The sequence below is a fragment of the Microcaecilia unicolor genome, chromosome 2, assembly GCF_901765095.1.
Source record: "Microcaecilia unicolor chromosome 2, aMicUni1.1, whole genome shotgun sequence".
NCBI classification, from domain to species: Eukaryota; Metazoa; Chordata; class Amphibia; order Gymnophiona; family Siphonopidae; genus Microcaecilia; species Microcaecilia unicolor.
The window spans coordinates 93,986,556-94,009,156 of NC_044032.1; the positions used below are offsets into that span (position 1 = coordinate 93,986,556).

At 46.0% G+C, this 22,601-nt stretch overlaps 1 protein-coding gene across 2 annotated transcripts in view; it reads right to left on the reverse strand.

Moving 5' to 3' along the window:
- DHX29 (DExH-box helicase 29) overlaps nt 1–22,601 on the reverse strand; it is a 250,263-nt gene that overhangs the window by 164,291 nt on the left and 63,371 nt on the right. For both annotated transcript variants that reach the window (XM_030193127.1, XM_030193126.1), the window contains exons 10-12: nt 20,019–20,142; nt 15,994–16,599; nt 8,011–8,154 (exon numbers count right to left, since the gene is read on the reverse strand). In XM_030193127.1, coding sequence (XP_030048987.1) covers nt 8,011–8,154; nt 15,994–16,599; nt 20,019–20,142 — 874 coding nt within the window. The remainder of the gene's footprint in view (nt 1–8,010; nt 8,155–15,993; nt 16,600–20,018; nt 20,143–22,601) is intronic.

The following is a 22,601-nucleotide window of genomic DNA, read 5'->3' on the forward strand; positions in this document are numbered from 1 at the left end:
GTATTCTAAATAAAATTGCTGTTAGCTTACCAAGTAACAGTCTCAAGTGCAACTGCAGCATTACTCTGTCTCTCTCAAAAATGGCCACAGCGTCTTTTTGTTAGTGCTCAGCCATGCCAGCTGGTTGTGAAGCTAGCTTCAAAATAAAAGTCCTTAACACAGTCTTCAAACTAAATAAAAGCCCTGTCTAAGACTAGTATAGAAAACTGCCACTGTTGATATTCATCTTGTATGTCTCGAGCCAGCACTCCTTGATTAACCATTTGTTTGTGGCAAAAGTTTTAACATATCAAAAGATTTTTCTATATATTAGGAAAAGGAAAAAATTGAAAAACATTGAAAAAAATATGTTGAACTTGGTGCCTATTAATCACTCTAGAACTGATATGGAAATATTCCAATACCAGTGTACGTGTTTGTTATAAACCATACAACCAGAGACAAGGACTGAATAGCTCACTTCTTATATCGAAAGGGGAATATTGTGTTAGAAAAAACAACTCCACTGTGTGTAAGTGTTCAAACCCCTTGGTTCTATAGTATCCAGTGTAAAAATCCAAAAGGTTTCACGCTGTAAAATTTTTCTGTTTAAATCACCTCCTCTAGTGGAGGGAATCACTTGTTCAATCACCATACATTTAAGATCTTCGATGGTATGATTTTGCGATGTCCAAGAACAAGAACAAGAGGCAACAGGAGAGGCATGAACAGAGGTATATCCAGGCCACGTCCACAGACGCGGTCCCAGTTCCAATAGATCAGAATGTAATGAATTTGTCGACACATACCTTTACTTCGACTGAAATTTCTCTGCTTTCCAAAGGCCTTTCATATGTACCTGTTCAATTTTTCAACAATTTTCAATTTAGAATTGACCTTGAAAAATTTATTCGTACTTTGCAACTCAAGATTTTTTTCAATGATAAGGCCAGACATGATTCCTCTTCTCGAGTTAAAGATAAATCCCAATGGATCCCGCCCATCCCGATCGATCCTATAGTATCAGTGTTCAAACAGCTAGTTTTAAGAGATGTGGGTAGGTTACACAACATTAATAATAATAAATCACACCGTTTCCATGATAACCTGACCCGAGATGAACGTAAAGCCCTACAATCGTTGAGAAAAAACACTGACATTGTATTTAAACGGGCCGACAAAGGCGGGGCTACTGTAATTTTAGACAGATCTCAATACATAACTGAGATCCATTCACAATTGGCCGATACGACATCGTACGTTAAATTAGATCAGGATCCCACAAAACAGCTCCAAGAACACATACTGGCAATAACCACAAGGGCAGAGGAAGCAGGATTTCTAAACAAGAAGGAGTTCAATTATTTGAACAGGCGGTTTCCCATCGTTCCAGTTCTTTATACATTACCGAAAGTTCATAAAGACATAAGTAACCCTCCAGGAAGACCGATAATGTCTTCCCGTGGCTCACTGCTTGAACCCTTGTCCCAATATGTAGATACGTTCCTTCAAGACGTGGTGAAAAAAACTCCCACATACATTAAGGACACTACACATTTTCTTAATATATTGCAGGATATACAGTTACCAGATTCACATATTATTATGGCAACCTTTGACATAAAATCTCTATATACTATGATTCCTCAAAATGAATTGTTAGAAGTTATTGGTGAAACCTTAAACAATCGTCCCAGTCCACATCAAGTCCCCACTGATTTTTTGTGTAAACTGGCAGAAATAGCATTATGCAGTAATTTTTTCTGCTTTCAAAATGAGTTATATAAATAAAAATCTGGTGTGGCTATGGGAGCGACATTCGCTCCCACTCTAGCCAATCTTTTTATGGCTCAGTTTGAAGATAAATGGTTAGCTAGATCTCCTTACAATGACATGCTAGGGACATGGAAACGTTACATCGACGATATATTCATTGTGTGGTATGGTAGTATCGAACAATTACAGTCATTTCATAGTTGGCTGAATCAATGTCATGCCAGAATCCAATTTACCTTAACGTGGTCAGAATCCAAGATACATTTTCTTGATGTTGAGATTCTTCTTGCAGAGAAGCAATTTGTTACCAATGTATTTGTTAAAAGCACTGACCGGAATACTTTTTTAGAATACAGCAGTTGCCATCCCAAAGCATTAAAACGAAGTCTTCCATTTTCTCAGTTTCTCCGCTTTAAGCGTATTTGTACTACAGATGCCGATTACAAAGCACATTCTGAATCTTTTGGTTCTAAGTTGTTACAGAGAAATTATCCACACAAAACCATCAAGAGAGCCTACACCAGAGCCAAGTACAACAACAGAGAATTATTGCTTCAATCTCCACCACGGACACAACATGATGGACAGATCATGACTTTCGTGACAAGATACACTCCGGGTGGAGAGGCTACTGCTGCTATTATTCGCCGCCATTGGGACATCATTAAAGCACATCCAGTGTTCACAAATCATAACATCAGGATGGCATTTTCACGTTCCAAAAATCTGAAAGAAATTTTAAGTCCAGCGGTTTTACCTATGGTTCCCATTGACAACGTAGGCAACTTTGGCCACTTTAAATGCATGAAACCTCGTTGTAAAACATGCCCCACAACCATTGAAGGGACAGATTTCGTCTGCAACGGCAGGAGTTATAAATTAAAGTGCAGAACTACATGCCGATCCACGGGCATTATTTACTACATTAAATGTCCATGTGACAAATATTATATTGGGAAATCAATGAGGTCACTACATGAGAGACTGATTGAACACCGTTCACGAATTACTGCACAAAATTTTGGAGCACCTATGGTACAACATTGGACATCGCAAAATCATACCATCGAAGATCTTAAATGTATGGTGATTGAACAAGTGATTCCCTCCACTAGAGGAGGTGATTTAAACAGAAAAATTTTACAGCGTGAAACCTTTTGGATTTTTACACTGGATACTATAGAACCAAGGGGTTTGAACACTTACACACAGTGGAGTTGTTTTTTCTAACACAATATTCCCCTTTCGATATAAGAAGTGAGCTATTCAGTCCTTGTCTCTGGTTGTATGGTTTATAACAAACACGTACACTGGTATTGGAATATTTCCATATCAGTTCTAGAGTGATTAATAGGCACCAAGTTCAACATATTTTTTTCAATGTTTTTCAATTTTTTCCTTTTCCTAATATATAGAAAAATCTTTTGATATGTTAAAACTTTTGCCACAAACAAATGGTTAATCAAGGAGTGCTGGCTCGAGACATACAAGATGAATATCAACAGTGGCAGTTTTCTATACTAGTCTTAGACAGGGCTTTTATTTAGTTTGAAGACTGTGTTAAGGACTTTTATTTTGAAGCTAGCTTCACAACCAGCTGGCATGGCTGAGCACTAACAAAAAGACGCTGTGGCCAGTGTTGCCAGGTGGGCGGTTTTACCGCCCAATTGGGCGGTTTTCCGCGACCCGCCGCGGGAAATTTTTGCCCGCGGCGGGTTGCGGTTTTTTGGGCTGGTTTTTGTGCTTCGGGCGGTTTTTTTTCGGCCGCGGGGGGGCGGGGTTAATGACGTTTTTGGGTGGGGTTAATGACGTTTTGGGCGGGGTTAGTGACGTGGGAGGCGGGCCGATGACGTGGGAGGCGGGGCCGATGACGGGGAGGCGGGGTCGATGACGTAAGAGGCGGGGCCGATGACGGGGAGGCGGTGCCGGTGACGTGGGAGGCGGGGCCGGTGACGGCGGGGGCGGGGTTGATGACGGCGGGGGCGGGGGTGATGACGCGGGGGGGGGGGGTGTCAGGGGCGGGGTTTGTGTTTGGGCGGTTTTTGGGCTGTTTTTTGGGCTCCAGTGGGCTGGAAAAAAATTTTCCACCTGGCAACCCTGGCTGTGGCCATTTTTGAGAGAGACAGAGTAATGCTGCAGTTGCACTTGAGACTGTTACTTGGTAAGCTAACAGCAATTTTATTTAGAATACAAGTAATTATACAACTAATATGCCTTTAGAACTATTTTGTAAGTAACTTTATGCTGCATCTTGTTTTTGGTTTTAGAACTGGTGACTCCCCCTTGAGAAAGTAACCACGAAACGGGGACCTGTCGGGGTTTTAAGAGCACCAACTTGTTCAAGCTAAGTGCTACATAAAATTAGATGTTAGCATATTGACAAACAGAAATATATCTTTACATATAAGATTAGCAAAGGGTGGTGGAGGTTCAGTCAATGATTAGACAATACACACAGATAATACACCCAGTCATTGGGTGAAAAATCAAATAATTTTTATCGTGTGTTACATATGAGACTACTCCACTCTCAATAAGCTGAAGAAGCAATACACTTGTATTCATGTGTGTTTAAACATTTTGTTATATTTTGATGCTCGACAGAGCACAGGCACAATTGTTTATTTCTAGGATAAGCAGCATAAAATGTACTGTATTGTTTAGAAGCAACCAACTAAAGGCTGAGCAGTTTTTGTGCATGACAGAAAAAGGGGTCTAGGGCCTTGCCCTCACACCAAATGGCAAACCTCTTCAGTGGAATCTCTCCTAGAAGCCAGTAGAATCTGAGAGACACCCTCTGGCAAGTTCAAGGAGTCCACCTCTAACCTTTCAACATCCAAGCCGTTCGGGCTAGGGACTTGAGATCAGGATGCAAGATGGACTCTTAATTCTGAATGATGGAAAAGCATTCCAGTCTCCATGGATCTTTGGAGACTAGCTCCAGTAGTAGAGGGAACCAGATCTGCCGTGGCCAATATGGAGTGATGAGGATCATAGTTCCCTAGTCCTGCCTGCGTTTCAGGAGAGCTTTCATTGTGAGAGGCATTGGAGGATATGCATACGGAAGAACCTGCCACCAGTGATAGAGAAAGGCATCCAGGCTAGTCTGTCATGTGATCCCAGTCTGGAGCACAACTTAGGGACTTTCTTGTTGAGATGAGTGGCAAAAAAAGTCTACCGAGAGGCTACCCCACTCTTGAAAGATCTTCCTGGCAATTCCCATATTGCGAAACCATTAATGTGGTTGCATTACATGACTCGGTCTTTCTGCCAGACAATTGTTTTTCCCTGCAAGGTAAATGGCTCTGAGCACCAAACCATGGGAAAGAGCCCATTCCCAAATCCCAACTGATTCCTGACACAGGAGATATGATTGGACAAATCTCTCGTCGTCCCCCTTCTCCTCCACCGCTAACTCCAGGCTTCATCCCTTTTCCCTCGTGGCACCTTATGCCTGGAGTAGACTTCCTGAGCCTGTACGTCTAGCTCCATCTCTACCTGTTTTCAAATCTATGCTGAAAACCCACCTTTTCACCACTGCTTTTGGCTCCTAGCTACTACTCAATTACCTCCCCTTGTTCCTTCTCACCCTGTACTTCCCTCGCTCTTAATTGTCTTGTCTGTCTGTATTATTTTTAGACTGTAAGCTCTATTGAGCAGGGACTGTCTCTCTATGTCAGGTGTTCAGCACTGCGTTCGTCTGGTAGCGCTATACAAATGTTAATAATAATAATATGATCCAGTGCCTCTCTGCTTGTTAACCTACTACACCACAACCTGATTGCCCGTCTGAATTAATACAATCTTGGTTTGCCAGCTGATCCCTGAAGCCTTTAGAATGTTCCAGACAGCTCTTAGCTCTAGGAGGCTGATTGGCTGTTGGGTCTCCTGAGCAGACCACCAACTCTGGGTGTGGAGCCCATCTACATGAGCTCCCCCATCACAGGTTGGACACATCTGTCATTTGTGTCTCATGGGGTTGTAGAATTTGGAGTGGTAGTCCCTTCTCCAGATTGCTGTGAATTAGCCACCGAGACAGAGATTCCTTCAGAGAAGGTGTGGCAATGATGATATCCTGAAAATTCTCTATGGCTTGAGTCCACTGGGAAAACAGGGTCCACTGAGTTGGACTCAGTCTGAGGCATGCCATGAGGACAACAGGGCCTGTGGAGGCCAGGTGCCCTAGCAATGTCAAGATATGCCAAGCTGACACCTGCTGACTCTGCCAACCCTCACAAACCAAAGAGATAGGAATCTCTATTCATTAGGCAGGGAGGCAAAATTGACCATAGCCTGTGTAATGACACTCTGACTACTGCTAGACATTTTGTGAAAACTCTGGGTGCTGATGCGAGGCCAAAAGGCAGAACATAATATTGGAAACCCTCTAAAGCCATCTTTGTGGAGAAAGATATCACGATTTGGATACTTTGATATTCCAGTCCGATGTCGGACTATCGACTGTGCCCTTCCTGAGGCAGCCAGTAATTGGGCGAAACGAGGCACACTTGTTGAAGGGAGCTATGAGAATGGAGAGATGAGATGGACTTATGAATGAACTGAGACTTTACAGACTGCAAGGATTGTTTTCGTCGAGGGCACTGTGAGCAGCTCTTTCAGTACAAATCTGTGGACAGTGGGGGATTCTTCCACAGTTGGATTGTCAAGTTACCCTGTCAGGAGCTGAACATTTAGGATAAGTTAAAGTGCTGTGCATGTTTTTTCATGGTTGTTTGAACAGCTGAAGGATTTTGAATACGCTCCTGAAATTAGGGGGAGGTGCCCTGGATTGATTAACTGTTACGAGGGTCGGGTCTGGGTTCATTAGTTAGTATCCGTGATTTAGTTTATGTGTATGGTCTCACTGTGCTTTATAGTTATAGTGGTGTAGGAGACAGAGAGTTTTTTAGATCATTCGGTTTTCTCACGTAAATGTGAGTTTTTTTTACGTCTGGTCTGTTTTTCTCCTGTTCTTCTTCCACTAGGACCTGTGATAGTAATTGACTCCTTATAAAAGTGGGGTTAAGATTTATACTTGCAGATTGATATTTGCAGTAGTTCCCCCAGTAGGAGATTTGAGGTTCCTTGATAATTTAGAGAAAAGAGGAATTGGATATTCAAGTTCCTTGCACAGGGTGAGACTCACACATATGATAGTTTCAGGCATTTTTTGATGTAAAAAGAGAACATAATATTGGTAATGGTGTTTCCCTTCATGAAATCTCAGATCTGTATAAGGGTATAAGCATCCTTCAAGTCCAGAGAGCACAGAATTTCTTTCCTAAATCGGGGGAGTCAGATGACAAGGGAAACCACCTGAACTTACGTTTAGTCACGTACTTATTTGAGGCCCTTAGGTCTAGGATGAGGTGGAACCCCTCTTGTCTTCTTGGTGACTAGGAAGTACTTGGCATAAAATTCTTTCCCTTTTTCCCCGGGTGGGACAGGCTCGACCACTTTGGCCTGTAAAAGGGAGGAGAGTTCCTCTATAAGCAATTTCTGGTGCTTACAGCTTAATTTTGATACTCTCAGTGGGCAATTTCCAGAGAATCTTTCCAAATTGAGTGTGCAGCCTGTCCAGATTATTTTCAGAACCGACTGGTCTGAGGTTACAAGAGACCACTTTGCTTGGGAAAAACAATCAGTCTTAGAGATCATTAGCATGTATCCAATACATAAGTGTCCAATTTTTCTAGTCTTTCACTGTGATATTATTTTCATAACGTTTTCAGAGGATTCTATTAACAAATCCACCTTGTTCAAATATAGCACAAACCATAAATGAACACAGCTCATAGTTTTCAAGTACCTCCTGTGCATGACTAGAGGTATTTGGTGTGTAAAAGTATTTATCATCATTTCTTACAAAAAAAAAAAAAAAGTTCTATCCAGAACTAATCCAACCTCTTTGGAAAGTAAGTTAAACTTGATGGAAAGTCACTGCCCATTTTGTCCTGGCAAACTCAGACATATCTGCATGGGGAATTTAATCAGAAAGACATGGTAAAATGTTTTAGTAAAGTGGAAGGCGGTGTGTATGAGGGGTGTGTGTAGGTGGGATGTGGCATGACAGGGATGTGGGTGTGTATGTGTGGGGTCCGATGTGTAATGCCTGCACATGGATGGTGGACAGACAGACTGATCTTTGACAACAGTGTTCTCACTTTGGTAGAAACCCCTGAAAAAGGTCATATCTGGATCAAAGCAAAACAGAAAAACCTAGAAATATAAGTCAATCCTACCAGAGCTGCTCACCTCATCCACAAGTATATGAGATACATGTTTCAAGAGTCCATCTTCCTGGAGCTTGCGCAGTAGAACCCCTGTGGTACAGTACAGCAATTTGGTGTATTCTCCAGTGCGAGACTCCATTCGAATTTGATACCCACATAAAGAATTCTGAAAACACAAACTTACTATTAGTAGCAACCAGGAAACAGAAAAACTATGTTTTCATATATATAAGAAACGTCTCAGATATACCAAAGGCTAAAACACTTACATACACGATTAATAAAAAGGCAAAAAAAAGTTTCTAAGTATTATATTGATGAAGGATACAGCGAATGATACATACCTGTAGCAGGTGTTCTCCAAGGACAGCAGGCTGATTGTTCTCACGACTGGGTTGACGTCCACGGCAGCCCCCACCAACCGGAACAAAAACTTCGCGGGCGGTCCCACACGCAGGGCACGCCCACCGCGCATGCATGGCCGTCTTCCCGCCCGTGCGCGACCGTTCCCGCTCAGTTGAATGACAAGCAAGGAATGAGTAAAACACAACTCCAAAGGGGAGGACGGAGGGTAGGTGAGAACAATCAGCCTGCTGTCCTCGGAAAACACCTGCTACAGGTATGTATCATTCGCTTTCTCCGAGGACAAGCAGGCTGCTTGTTCTCATGACTGGGGTATCCCTAGCTCTCAGGCTCACTCAAAACAAGAACCCAGGTCAATTGAACCTCGCAACGGCGAGGGCATAACAGAAATTGACCTACGAAGAACAACTAACTGAGAATGCAGCCTGACCAGAATAAATTCGGGTCCTGGAGGGTGGAGTTGGATTCAAACCCCAAACAGATTCTGCAGCACCGACTGCCCGAACCGACTGTCGCGTCGGGTATCCTGCTGTAGGCAGTAATGAGATGTGAATGTGTGGACCGATGACCACGTCGCAGCTTTGCAAATCTCTTCAATAGTGGCTGACTTCAAGTGGGCCACCGATGCTGCCATGGCTCTAACACTATGAGCCGTGACATGACCCTCAAGAGCCAGCCCAGCCTGGGCATAAGTGAAGGAAATGCAATCTGCTAGCCAATTGGAGATGGTGCGTTTCCCGACAGCGACCCCTTTCCTATTGGGGTCGAAAGAAACAAACAATTGGGCGGACTGTCTGTGGGGCTGTGTCCGCTCCAAATAGAAGGCCAACGCTTGCTTGCAGTCCAATGTGTGCAACTGACGCTCAGCAGGGCGGGTATGCGGTCTGGGAAAGAATGTTGGCAAGATAATTGACTGGTTAAGATGGAACTCCGACACCACCTTTGGCAGGAACTTAGGGTGAATGCGGAGTACTACTCTGTTATGATGTAATTTGGTATAAGGAGCATGAGCTACCAGGGCTTGCAGCTCACTGACTCTACGAGCTGAAGTAACTGCCACCAAGAAAATGACCTTCCAGGTCAAGTACTTCAGATGGCAGGAATTCAGTGGCTCAAAAGGAGGTTTCATCAGCTGGGTGAGGACGAAGTTGAGATCCCATGACACTGCAGGAGGCTTGACAGGGGGCCTTGACAAAAGCAAGCCTCTCATGAATCGAAAGACTAAAGGCTCTCCAGAGATGGCTTTACCCTCTACACGAAGATGGTAAGCACTAATTGCACTAAGGTGATTCCTTACTGAGTTGGTCTTGAGGCCAGACTCTGATAAGTGCAGAAGGTATTCAAGCAGGTTGTGTGCAGGACAAGAGCGAGGTTCTAGGGCCTTGCTCTCACACCAAACGACAAACCTCCTCCACTTGAAAAAGTAACTCTTTTTAGTGGAATCCGTTCTAGAGGCAAGCAAGACACGGGAGACACCCTCAGACAGACCCAACGAAGCAAAGTCTACGCCCTCAACATCCAGGCCGTGAGAGCCAGAGACTGAAGGTTGGGGTGCAGAAGCGCTCCGTCGTTCTGCAAAATGAGAGTCGGAAAACACTCCAATCTCCACGGTTCTTCGGAGGACAACTCCAGAAGTAGAGGGAACCAGATCTGACGGGGCCAAAAAGGTGCTATCAGAATCATGGTGCCGTGGTCTTGCTTGAGCTTCAGTAAGGTCTTCCCCACCAAAGGTATGGGAGGATAAGCATACAGGAGGCCGGTCCCCCAATGGAGGAGAAAGGCATCCGACGCTAGTCTGCCGTGTGCCTGTAGTCTGGAACAGAACAGAGGCAGCTTGTGGTTGGTCTGAGAGGTGAAAAGGTCCACCGAGGGAGTGCCCCACTCTCGGAAGATCTTGCGTACCACTCTGGAATGGAGCGACCACTCGTGCGGTTGCATGACTCTGCTCAGTCTGTCGGCCAGACTGTTGTTTACACCTGCCAGGTATGTGGCTTGAAGAAGCATGCCGAACTGGCAGGCCCAACGCCACATCCCGACGGCTTCCTGACACAGGGGGCGAGATCCGGTGCCCCCTGCTTGTTAATGTAATACATTGCAACCTGATTGTCTGTCCGAATTTGGATAATTTGATAGGACAGCCGATCTCTGAAGGCCTTCAGTGCGTTCCAGACCGCTCGGAGCTCCAGGAGGTTGATCTGAAGATCCTGTTCCTGGAGGGACCACAGTCCCTGGGTGTGAAGCCCATCGACATGAGCTCCCCACCCCAGGCGAGATGCATCCGTCGTCAGCACTTTCATGGGCTGCGGAATTTGGAATGGACGTCCCAGGGTCAAATTGGTCCGAAGTGTCCACCAGTGCAGCGAATTGCGACAACTGAGGGACAGGCGGATGACATCTTCTAGATTCCCGGTGGCTTGGCACCACTGGGAAGCTAGGGTCCATTGAGCAGATCTCATGTGAAGACGAGCCATGGGAGTCACATGAACTGTAGAGGCCATATGACCTAGGAGTCTCAACATCTGCCGAGCTGTGACCTGCTGAGACGCTCTGGTCTGGGAAGCGAGGGACAGGAGGTTGTGGGCCCTCGCTTCGGGAAGAAAGGCCCGAGCCGTCTGTGAATTCAGCAGAGCTCCTATGAATTCCAGAGATTGGACTGGCTGGAGATGGAATGTTGGGTAATTTATCACAAACCCCAGCAGCTCCAGGAGGTGAATAGTGCACTGCATGGACCGGAGAGCCCCTGCCTCCGAGGTGCTCTTGACCAGCCAATCGTCGAGATATGGGAACACGTGCACTCCCAGCTTGCGTAGATATGCCGCGACCACCACGAGGCACTTCGTGAACACCGTGGGGCAGAGGCGAACCCAAAGGGCAGCACACAATACTGAAAGTGCCGTGTCCCCAGGCGGAATCTGAGATACTGTCTGTGAGCTGGCAGTATCGGGATGTGGGTATAAGCGTCCTTTAAATCCAGGGAGCATAGCCAATCGTCTTTCTGAATCATGGGGAGAAGGGTGCCCAAGGAAAGCATCCTGAACTTCTCTTTGACCAGGTATTTGTTCAGGCCTCTCAGGTCTAGGATGGGGCGCATCCCCCCTGTTTTCTTTTCCACAAGGAAGTACCTGGAATAGAATCCCTGCCCTTCCTGCCTGGGTGGTACGGGCTCGACCGCATTGGCGCTGAGAAGGGCGGAGAGTTCCTCTGCAAGTACCTGCTTGTGATGGGAGCTGAAGGATTGAGCTCCCGGTGGGCAATTTGGTGGAGTGGAGGCCAAATTCAGGGCGTATCCGCACCGCACTATTTGGAGAACCCACTGGTTGGAGGTTATAAGAGGCCACCTTTGGTGAAAAGCTTTCAACCTCCCCCCGACCGGCAGGCCGTCCGTTACGGACACTTTGATGGCGGCTATGTTCCCATGGATCCAGTCAAAAGCCCGTCCCCGGCTTTTGCTGTGGAGGCGCAGGGGGCTGCTTAGGCGCACGCTGTTGACGGGAACGAGTGCGCTGGGACTGTCCCTGTGCCTGAGGAGGCCTTCGGGCCGGCTGGGTGTACCTACGCTTGTTGTAGGCGTAGGGCGCAGCCTGCCTGGCCCGGAAAAAACGTCCACCTGTACAGGTGGATGCTGAAGGCGCCCGGTGGGAGAGCTTGTCGAGGGTGGTTTCCCGTTGGTGTAGTTGGTCCACCAACTGCTCAACCTTCTCGCCAAAAATGTTATCCCCCCGGCAAGGGACATCCGCCAGGCGTTGCTGGGTGCGGTTGCCCAGGTCAGAGGCACACAGCCAGGAGAGTCTGCACATCACTATACCTTGGGCCGCAGCTCGAGATGCCACATCACAGGTGTCATATATACCCCTGGACAGGAACTTTCTACACGCCTTCAGCTGCCTGACCACCTCCTGAAAAGGCCTGGACTGCTCCGGAGGGAGCTTATCGACCAGGTCCGCCAGTTGCTTCACATTGTTCCGCATGTGAATGCTCGTGTAGAGCTGTACGACTGGATGCGGGTCACGAGCATGGAAGATTGGTAGGCCTTCCTCCCAAATGAGTCCAGAGTGCGAGACTCCCGCCCCGGGGGCACTGAGGCGGTATCCCTCGAACTCCGTGCCCTCTTGAGAGCAGAGTCCACGACCGCCGAGTCATGAGGCAATTGGGGCCGCATTAACTCTGGGTCAGAGTGGATTCTGTATTAGGACTCCGCTTTCTTGGGAATGGTGGGGCTAGATAATGGCTTCTGCCAGTTCCGAAGCAATGTCTCTTTGAGGACATTGTGCAACGGTACCGTGGAAGACTCTCTAGGTGGTGATGGATAGTCAAGGACCTCGAGCATCTCAGCCCTCGGCTCATCCACAGAGACCACGGGGAAGGGAATGCATATAGACATATCCCTGACAAAGGAGGCAAAGGAGAGGCTCTCAGGGGGCGAGAGCTTCCTCTCTGGTGAAGGAGTGGGGTCGGAGGGAAGGCCCTCAAACTCCTCTGAGGAGAAATATCTGGGGTCCTCCTCCTCCCCCCACGAGGCCTCTTCCTCGGTGTTGGACATGAGCTCTTTCAGCTCAGACCTGAACCGGGCCCGTCTCGACTGCGAGGAACCACGTCCTCGATGGTGGCGTCGAGCGGTGGACTCCCGTGCCGGCGGGGATGAAGCTCCCTCCATCGACAGGGATTCCACCTGCATGGCGGTTGACACCGGTACCGCAAGCGACGTCGGTGTCGGAGGCCTCGGCATCGGGCTAGAGCACGCCGGCGCCTCCATCAACGGCGCCGGGGGCGCAAGCACCCCCGGGGCCGGCAAGGCCTGGTGCATCAGCCTTTCCAGAATCCCTGGAAGGATGGCTCGGAGGCACTCGTCAAGGCCCGCTGTCGGGAAAGGCAGGGGGGCCGGTGTGGGTGCCGGTAGCTGCTCGGGTCCAGGAGACGGTACCGAAGCACCCATGGACTGACACAGCGACACCTCTTCGACCGAGGGGGAACGCTCCTCTCGGCACTGCCTTTCCTCGGTGTCGATTCATCTCTGGAGGTGCCGGAACTAGCAGTCCCGTGAGCCGTGGGCGACCGATGCCAATGCTTCTTTGTTTTCTTTCGGTGCCCATCATCGACGCTCGGTGGCAGAGATGAAGAGGAGGTAGAACCCCCCGGCCTCGAGGGATCGGGTCTGACAGGGTTCGGTCCCGATGGCCCTGGGTAGAGGGAGTGGCCGGGGCCGACTGCCCGCGCGGCCGCTCACCCCCGCCGTCGGTCCGGTGGGCCAACGGTACCTGTGCTCCTGGGGTCGATGCCATCGTCGGTGTCGATTTCGTCGACATCGGTACCGAAGACCCGGCCGTCGACACCGATGCCGTCGACGGGCCGGCGCAAGTTCCAAAAAGTTGGTCCCGACGAACTTGCCTCGCCACCTGTGTCCGCTTTCGCAATCCGAGACACAAGGTGCACGTCTTGGTATTATGCTCCGGGCCAAGGCACTGGAGACACCAAGCGTGAGTATCGGTTTGCGAGATGTGCCGGCCGCACCGACCACACTTCTTGAATCCATTCGGGACCTTCGAGGACATCGACGGAAAAATCGCGTCGGTGAAGTCAAAGTCGTCGATGGTGGCGGTGAAAAGCACACCCGAAAAAGAAACGACCGAGCGGCCACAAGGCCGCAACGAAGCGCCCCCGCGCTAAGACGACGAGGGGATAAACAAACTTTTTTTTTTTTGAGATAAGAAAAGCGCGAACGCGCACGAAAAAAAATTCGCGGCTAGGCCGCGATCCGGTTTCCGGGGCTGACCGAGAGAGACGGTAACACGTCTCTCCTCAGCGCGGAATCGAAAAAAACTGAGCGGGAACTGTCGCGCACGGGCGGGAAGACGGCCGCGCATGCGCGGTGGGCGTGCCCTGCGTGCGGGATCGCCCGCGAAGTTTTTGTTCCGGTTGGTGGGGGCTGCCGTGGACGTCAACCCAGTCGTGAGAACAAGCAGCCTGCTTGTCCTCGGAGAATGTATGTTATTGTCTAACAACACTGTGTTATATGCAGAATGCTGGAAAGTAGAAAAAGACTTGAAGGGCTAGGATGAGCAGAATAAGACAGAGGACCAGATGCACTAAGGTCATGCTAAAAGCCCTTCCCTTACCAATCCCCTGTTGCTGCTTACCGATTTTGTAAACAATGGGCATGCATGAAGGAAATCACATGCAAATGATCTGCTCGCTGTTAGCACATTTGCATGCGATCTTCTTCCAGCCAGTCGGTCAGCTGAGTGTGCGCAGAGTGCTCTGCGCATGTCACAGACGGCTTTATACACGCAGACAAGCTGTGTGTATAATAGCCATCTACAGCACTTGCCTGCCTGCCTGCCCGCCAATCACAGCACATTTAGCTGACATTGGTGTCAGCTAAATGCGCTGTGACTGGACAGCGAGACCAGGACTGTGTAAATGGGTTGGGAAACGGAAAAAAAATGATATCTGTCGGAGTTCAAATCTATCAAACCGGATCGTTAAATAAATGAGAAATCACTTTCTTGAAGAGATGGGCTTGTATTTTCCCCTATCCCCTTCTCTTCTTCTGGAAGAGATAACTTCCTGCCAGCACCAAGATGAGAGCAAGAGGGCACAAGGGAGATTTCCAATGAGCACCGAGCAGCTCCTAAAGATCAGATTCCTTGCACCAGCAGCCCAGCCAGGGATTTCTAAAACAAACACACACATAAAGAAATTGATCCTGAGGGAGGAAAACTGAGACTGAAGAGATTAAGGCTAGGGAAGGGGGGTTGTGAGTTCGTAGCTATCAACTCATTCTGGCCCTCATGATCAAAAGCAAACTCTGGCGCTAGAGTCTGTTAACGCCATACTAGTGCCAGAGTTTGCAGCCGACCCATGATCAGAGCCCTCGAGCGCCTGAAACAGCGCACTCGAGGGCTCTCAGCGCAAGTAGTATGCAAATGCATGCTAAACAGGGCCTCTAGTGCAATTAGCTTGCAAATGCACGCTAATTGGCACTTAACGCATTCATCCCCAATGATCAGCGACCAGCGCGCCAAAGATTGGGTCGCTGGCTGCAGCAAAATCAACGCCAGCTCCGAGCTGGCGTTAGATTTTGCGGATCATTGGGGAGGAATGGTGAGCCCTGTCCAGCATGCAGTTGCATGCTGGCAGGCCCCCCTTCCCCCCCAAGGCAAACTCGAACGGGGGGCTGGAGGTCTGGTGGGTCTCCAGCCCCCGAAACCCCCAGAACTCGTTCTTCCATCGACCGGGGGGGGGGGGGGGGCCCGTGCCTAATGAAATAAGCAGGCCTGAGGACTGAAAGAAGTGTTTGGTTGGGGGGGGGGGGGGGGGAGCAAAGGAAGAGTCAAGACTGAGGAGGGCTGAGTAAACACATTCAAGGTAAAACACTTTGGAAACTGTGTGCACACCAGTCTTGACAATGAGCAGCCTGCATGATTACTACACTATGAATTTTTCAAATATCAGATCCTGTCATTTATGCTAGGTATCTTTCTAGTCACAGGAGCCAACTTTTCAAAATGACTGCACGAGCTACAACCAATGAAAATTATCTTACCCTGGACACAGACAAGGAAGGAATTGGTTCAATATTGGCTCCGATGTTTCTAGTTGCTAAAGAAATATACAAGAACTTTTACAGATCTGGTCCACTTACTCTTCCCCCGGGTCCAGCTTCACAGCCCAGTTCTTCACACACTCTAGTCGCCAGACTGACAGCAGAGATTCTTCGAGGCTGTGTACAAACGATGTTACATTTGCCTGACTTCCACTCGTTCAGCAGCAAATCCTCCAGAATGAAGTGGGGGACTTGGGTGCTTTTGCCACTGCCCGTTTCTCCAGCCACGACTATCACACGGTGCTTCTTCAGAGCATCAATAATCATGTTCCTGTGCTTGAACACAGGCAACTGCTCTCGCTCACTAAAAAGTCTCTGATATCTGGATGAATTCTGCAGTTTTATAAATAAGTTCCTCACAGGTTCCAAACTGTTTGTGTCTTCCTGTTCTATAGTAATTTTACTGAAGTCCTCTTCAGAAGCTAGGTTTTCCCAGGAATCCTCTGGATCTTCATTGCTTTCTGTTCCCTCCTGGACTCCTTGCTCTTGCTGCTGTTGCTGTTTGAGCTTATTTAACAGCTTGGCAATGAACTGGTCCCGTGGCTTATTGGTCTCCATCCTGTTCTCCTCTTGCTTTTTCTTTTCAGCATCACTCCATTCTAACCAAACATCTCGGTATGTTGAAGGCAACAACTGATGAACTGACTATTGATGGAAAATATTTTTAAAAAGTGTTAATATGGTGTCTTCACACAGGTCAAAAAGCAGTGACTATTATGTAGGTCAGTGGTTTTCAAAGCTCAGGCCTGGCTTATAATACCATGGCTCTTTCCCTGAGATAATTTTGAAGACCTTAGCCAGTACTCTGACAAAACACAAAAGTACAGGCATCACATGGCTCAGCCCTCTCAAAGAGACCTGTGCAGCCAGATCAATGAAAACAAGAAAGGAAATGAGTGGCAGAACTCAGTCAAAGTGAGATAATAAATACAAGGAGGTACACATCAGTGGTTTGGACAGACCTTGAAAAGCATACCTGTGGAGCTTGGCCTGGATAACCACTTTGGGATAAATATTCAGACAGTGGCAGTCGGCCTTTTTTTGGCCACAGCCGGTGTTATGTCTGCATATTCAATGCCGGGGCCATGCCAATAACTTAAGGAATCTTTTACTAAAGATTAGCTTGTGTTATCTGCAGCAGGGCCCATTTTATTCTGATGGGTCCTGCTGCAGATAACTCAATATAACCTTTAGTAAAAGCCCCCCTTAGATGTATATAAGTACCAACTCTGCTCCCAGACCACCCATAAAATCGCCAACTATAGCTTTAGCCGTTAATGCTGGCACCTCCTACCCGGTTAAACTGTTTTGAATATCATCAACCCTTTTTTGTGCATATCAGGCCTCACCAAAAAAAAAAAAGAATTCTCTGTAGCAATGTGGATTGCACTACAGTTATATTAGGTTGCTTTATGTGTGCAGAGGGCCAAGAACTGTGTGTTTTATTATTCTACTCTGAAACTGGTAGAGTCCGGTCTGCAGTTTCAGCTTGGATGAACTGAAGATGACTTGAAGAAAGGACATTTTTTATGTTATTGCAGCCTGTTTGGAGACATATTGCATACCACAGTTACATCTGAGACCCACGTGGAAAAGAGTAGACTGGGCCTGATATTAGCAGTGAACCCCCATCCAGCCAATATGAGAGTTTGTCCCAAAGGTTACCACAGATGCCTGGGACAGATGGAGGGACCACTAATAGTGTGCAAAGAGAGAGTCTGGGCATTCTGGCCTTTGATTTGCTTTCTGCTTTCTGTTGCAGCTGTACTTTCTAAAATCAGAACTGCTCAACTCACCAGGTGCTGCTGACTCGGGCCTACCTATAAGATTTACTTGCCTGCTGTCCAGACAGTGAACCCGGCTTGCCCGAACTGAAGTGAAGGCAGCTTGAATCAATGTGGAATGGATTTATGCAACAACCTCAAAGCAGACTTGAACCAGGAGTGAAGTCAGCTATCTCTGGTATTGAATGCTAAAGAGGTTGTATGATTTATTTGTCCTTACAGACATACAGGGGGCTAAATAGATGATTTCACTGTGTGAAGTGCAGGTCATTCTATGTGACATTGTGGGAGTTATGAGTGTTGTTAGGATGATGATACGTTGAAACCCTCTGCTCACTGTCCTGTGGCGGTGGCTAAGAAAGCAAATAGAATGTTAGGTATTATTAGGAAAGAAATGGAAAACAAAAATGAGGATGTTATAGTAATGTCTTTGTATCACTCCATGGTGCGACCGCACCATGACTATTGTTTTCAATTCTGATCACCGCATCTCAAAAAATATATAGTGGAATTAGAAAAGGTACAAAGGGCGACGAAAATGATAAAGGGGATGGGACAACTTCCCTATGAGGAAAGGCTAAAGCGGCTAAGGCTGTTCAGCTTGGAGAAAAGACAGCTGAGGGGAGATATGAAAGAGTCTATAAAATAATGAGTGGAGTGGAACAGGTAGATGTAAGTCGCTTGTTTACTCTTTCCAAAAATACTAAGACTAGGGGGCACACAATAAAGCTACAAAGTAGTAAATTTAAAACGAATCGGAGAAAAGGTTTCTTCACTCAACATGTAATTAAACTCTGGAATTTGTTGCCAGAGAATATAGTAAAAGCAGTTAGCTTAGCAGGGTTAAAAAAAAGTTTTGGATGGCTTCCTAAAGGAAAAGTCCATAGCCATTATTAAAATGGACTTGGGGAAAATCCACTGCTTATTTCTAGGATAAGCAGCATAAAACATATTGTACATTTTTGGGATCTTGCCAGGTACTTGTGACCTGGATTGGCCACTGTTGAAAACAGGGTGCTGGGCTTGATGGACCTTAGGTCTGTCCCAGTATGGAAATACTTATGTACTTATATTTGTAGAAATCAGTAATGTAAGTATATAAGGAAAGCTACTAATAAATATATTATTAGCACTACCTGTTGGCTTATTATAGATTCTGAAATAAAGCAGTTTTAGCAAGGATTTTGTTGTTATTTGCATTTGTCAGCAGGGTGCAGAAAGTGGGAGTTTAGAGCTTGTACTGTGTACATTATCTCTAGACACCGCACACAGCTGTTGCGTTTGGGTCCATGTCCACAGCCTATGCACCCTCATTCTGTAGTTTGCAATGGCAATGCACAAATGTTTCAAAAATGTACACATTTGCATTTATACATGTAGGCTAGTTTTTTATTTGGACCTGGGAATGGGAGGACAGCTTGACAGGTGAATTCTGCTTATTTCTCAGAAATAGAAAACCACCTTAAAATGGCAAAAATGTGAGTTTTAGGACTCAGCTCCATAGTTGGCTCCCATATGCATGCTATTTTAGAACATTCACCTCAAACATATGTTGCAGCACTTACCTATGTAGGTGGTAAAATGACATTTATATATGCATGCCAATTTCCACATGTGAATGCTTTTTTTTTTTTAAAGTGTAAACCTTCAAAAATCATCTCCTTAATTATGTACATAAAATTATACCAATAAAAAAAATAGAACAGAAATAAAACAAAGAACAGAACTAGTTCGACATCGAAAACTGTGCCTGACACAGACACGTTTCAGTAAATAATGCCAGCTTCAGGAAAAGGAGGAAAAAAAAATCCACCTATGTATTTGTGTCATTTAAGAGATCAACCAAATGATGCAAAATCCAGATCAAATGATAGCAGATCAAGTGGTCACAAGCAATTTGTTTTAATTCCAAAATGTTCTGGAAGGTCTCTCTAACCACTAGCTCCCCATTAACTTGGACATTTGTATATGAATAAAAGAAGACACAACCTAAAATTTCCATCAAGACCAGGGTACAGGAGAGCTCCAAACGATTGAGTGAGCAAGGGATTATGTGGAAAGGGAATAATGGGATATGTTGAGGAAATGTTTCTTTCAGTGACTCACAAGAACAGAATACAGAGCAAGCATATGCATGGACAACTTCATGTTTCAGTTTCATACAATGACTTTTTAACAGACAGAAACTCTGAATCTAAACCTAAGTTAGGTATGTAAATTTTCCTCAAACAAACTGAATAGTAGAAAATGACTCTGTATCCTCTGCAGAAATTTGCTCACCTGTCCTTTGGTTAGCTGATAAAGTGCCAGGGTTGAGGCCAGGTGCTGAGCTTGCATACTATCTTCTGTGACTATGGTAGGGTATGCTACTAGAACATCATCTTTTGATTTTGTAATTCGCACTCTTCAAAGAAAAAGAACACGTTTTAGAGTTCAGAATTTTCTATCATTTTGCTAACTCATGATTTATACCTGATTCTTCAACCACCATTTATCAGCACATAGCTGTGGTCATTTCATACACAAAACATTTCAAACAATTACACTGTGAACACATATCTTCCCCCCCCCCTCCCCCAACATTTTAGGTGGAGAGGAAGGGTGGCCTGAGTACATGTTGAGTGCATTTCTTCTCTAGTGAGTACATGTCCCTATACCACTTTCACTCCACATACCCTCCCCTCCCCCATTCCACCTAGGAGCAGCTTTTCCTCTCGTATTTCAGGCCTTCTCCCCCCTTCGCAGTTCACTCATCCACCAGCTTCATTCTTTCCCCCTCCCTCCTGCAGCCTCCTTGATTTCTTTCTTCTCTCTTCCCCATTTACTCTTTCTCCACCTTTTTCTCCCCAACCCCTCCTGGCCAAAGACATTCTCTTTCCCTTCCCTCTGTTCTCAGGTCCCCCACTAAGGCTGAAGACTTTCCTGCTTCTGCCTTCACCTAGGCTTTCTGATGGTTCCCCGATTCCCAAGCCCATCAGCTGAGAAAATGCACTTGCCCTAAATAAGCAGGGGAGTGAATTTTCAAAACCTTACAAGAGAGCCAGAACACAAACACTGGGAAGATCATTTGCTTCCCTTGTAGCCAAATAGAAACATCAGAAATCACAGGTGTACAGCCCCATGTGCCATTTTTCTTTATATTTTTTTCTTGCTTTTCAGTGCTAAGGTGCCAGAAATAATTTTTAATAGGCCTGGCTCTTTGTCCAGGCCTTTGGTTCATCTGGTATATAGCTGTATCTCCCTCCCCCGCTCCGCCACCCCCTCCTTAACTGTTCTCTGCTTTTACTCCCCACCCCAACCCAATTCCTCTTTTTCTTCCTTCCCTCTGTATGCTTGTCATCCCGTACGCTGGTTACTTTCCTATCGAATATTGCAGTTCCTTTCTGATAACTTTTGATTTTATTGTACACCACTTAGATCTGCCAGTTAGGCTTGGTGATATAGCAAATCTCAATAAAATATAAAATAAACTATTATTTCCAAAGATTATGAGAATGACTGATAAAATTTCAGTTGTATAGAAAATCAGTAAAAGCTTGGCAGTGGAGACTTCCATGGTTTTAGATTGGATTTTTCTTATATTTTTTATAAAAACAAGAGAAGTGCGCTTTTACTTTATGTGTATTACACTGTATTGTGTTATTATCTATTGCACTTTGTTTTAGTTTGAATCTATTTTTATTTAACATGAGGATAACAAATATAAATAAACAGAACAGAGAACACATGGTCACCTCTCACACAGCAATAAAAGGGGTCCTTTTACTAAGCGGTGGTAAGCACTACTGCGGGGCGTGCTCAGGCGCCCTGCGATAGTTCAGGCATCTGCGCTCACTTCCCCGCACTAAAAAAATACTTTGTATTTTTTATAGCGCTGGGGGGGCATGTTTAGGGGCGGCCAGAAGGCGTGCCCAGCTCTAATCGATTAATGCAACTACACTGCCGCACGTCAACTGATTAGCATATGGTTAACACATGAGCCCTTTCCGCCTACTAAGTAGGAGTTGGTAAGGGCTCACGTTCTAATGGCTACACGCTAATTTGGAAATTAGCACCTGGTCACTAATAGAAAAAATGGAAATGCGGCCATTTTACAGCATGGCCCCTTTTAGTGCAGCTTAGTAAAAGGGTCCCGAAGTGTTTAAAATAACATATTATAACATTTCTTATTTTCTACACCCCAACACCCCCTTCTCTCACCCCAACAGAGAAGGCCACCCAACTCCTTCCTTTACAATCATTCCAATTCACCCATGACAATAACTGGAACAAAACCCATAACTGCAGGAGGAGTTTTGACTCTTATAACATCCTCCTCCTTTATTGTTCTACATCAAGTTCAATCATCATTTTCAAGGGAACCTTGGGCTTCTTTCCACCTCAAAAGAACCTAGATAATACTTTTTGTAATTATAAGAAATCCTTTTTCAAAAGACGTAAGGGCAATAATTGAAAAACAGAGCCATTTAGGAAACAGAGCCATGCAAAACAAACTTATTCCACCACTTAAAGAGAGCAGCGAGCAAGTCCAGCTAGAAAAATGTGTAATAGTGATGTCAAACAGCTTGGAACGTTCAGCTAATACAACTGAGCTGTATCAGTTTTCAGCTGGATACCTAAATAATGAAAGGAAGTATCAGTTCATTGTAAAGGACAAGGTCTGTTCCACACCCTCTATAGTCCATCATTAGAAACTAATGCTATCCACTTTACCAGATTCAGCTTAAACCCTGAAAAGTCTTCAAATTCCTGAAAGCTTTCCATCAATATGCTAACCAAAGCTTGAGGTTCTGTTATATGGACTAATAGATCGTCTGTAAATGCGGACATTTTTTAACACCTGCGTCTAAGGAGTAACCTCTT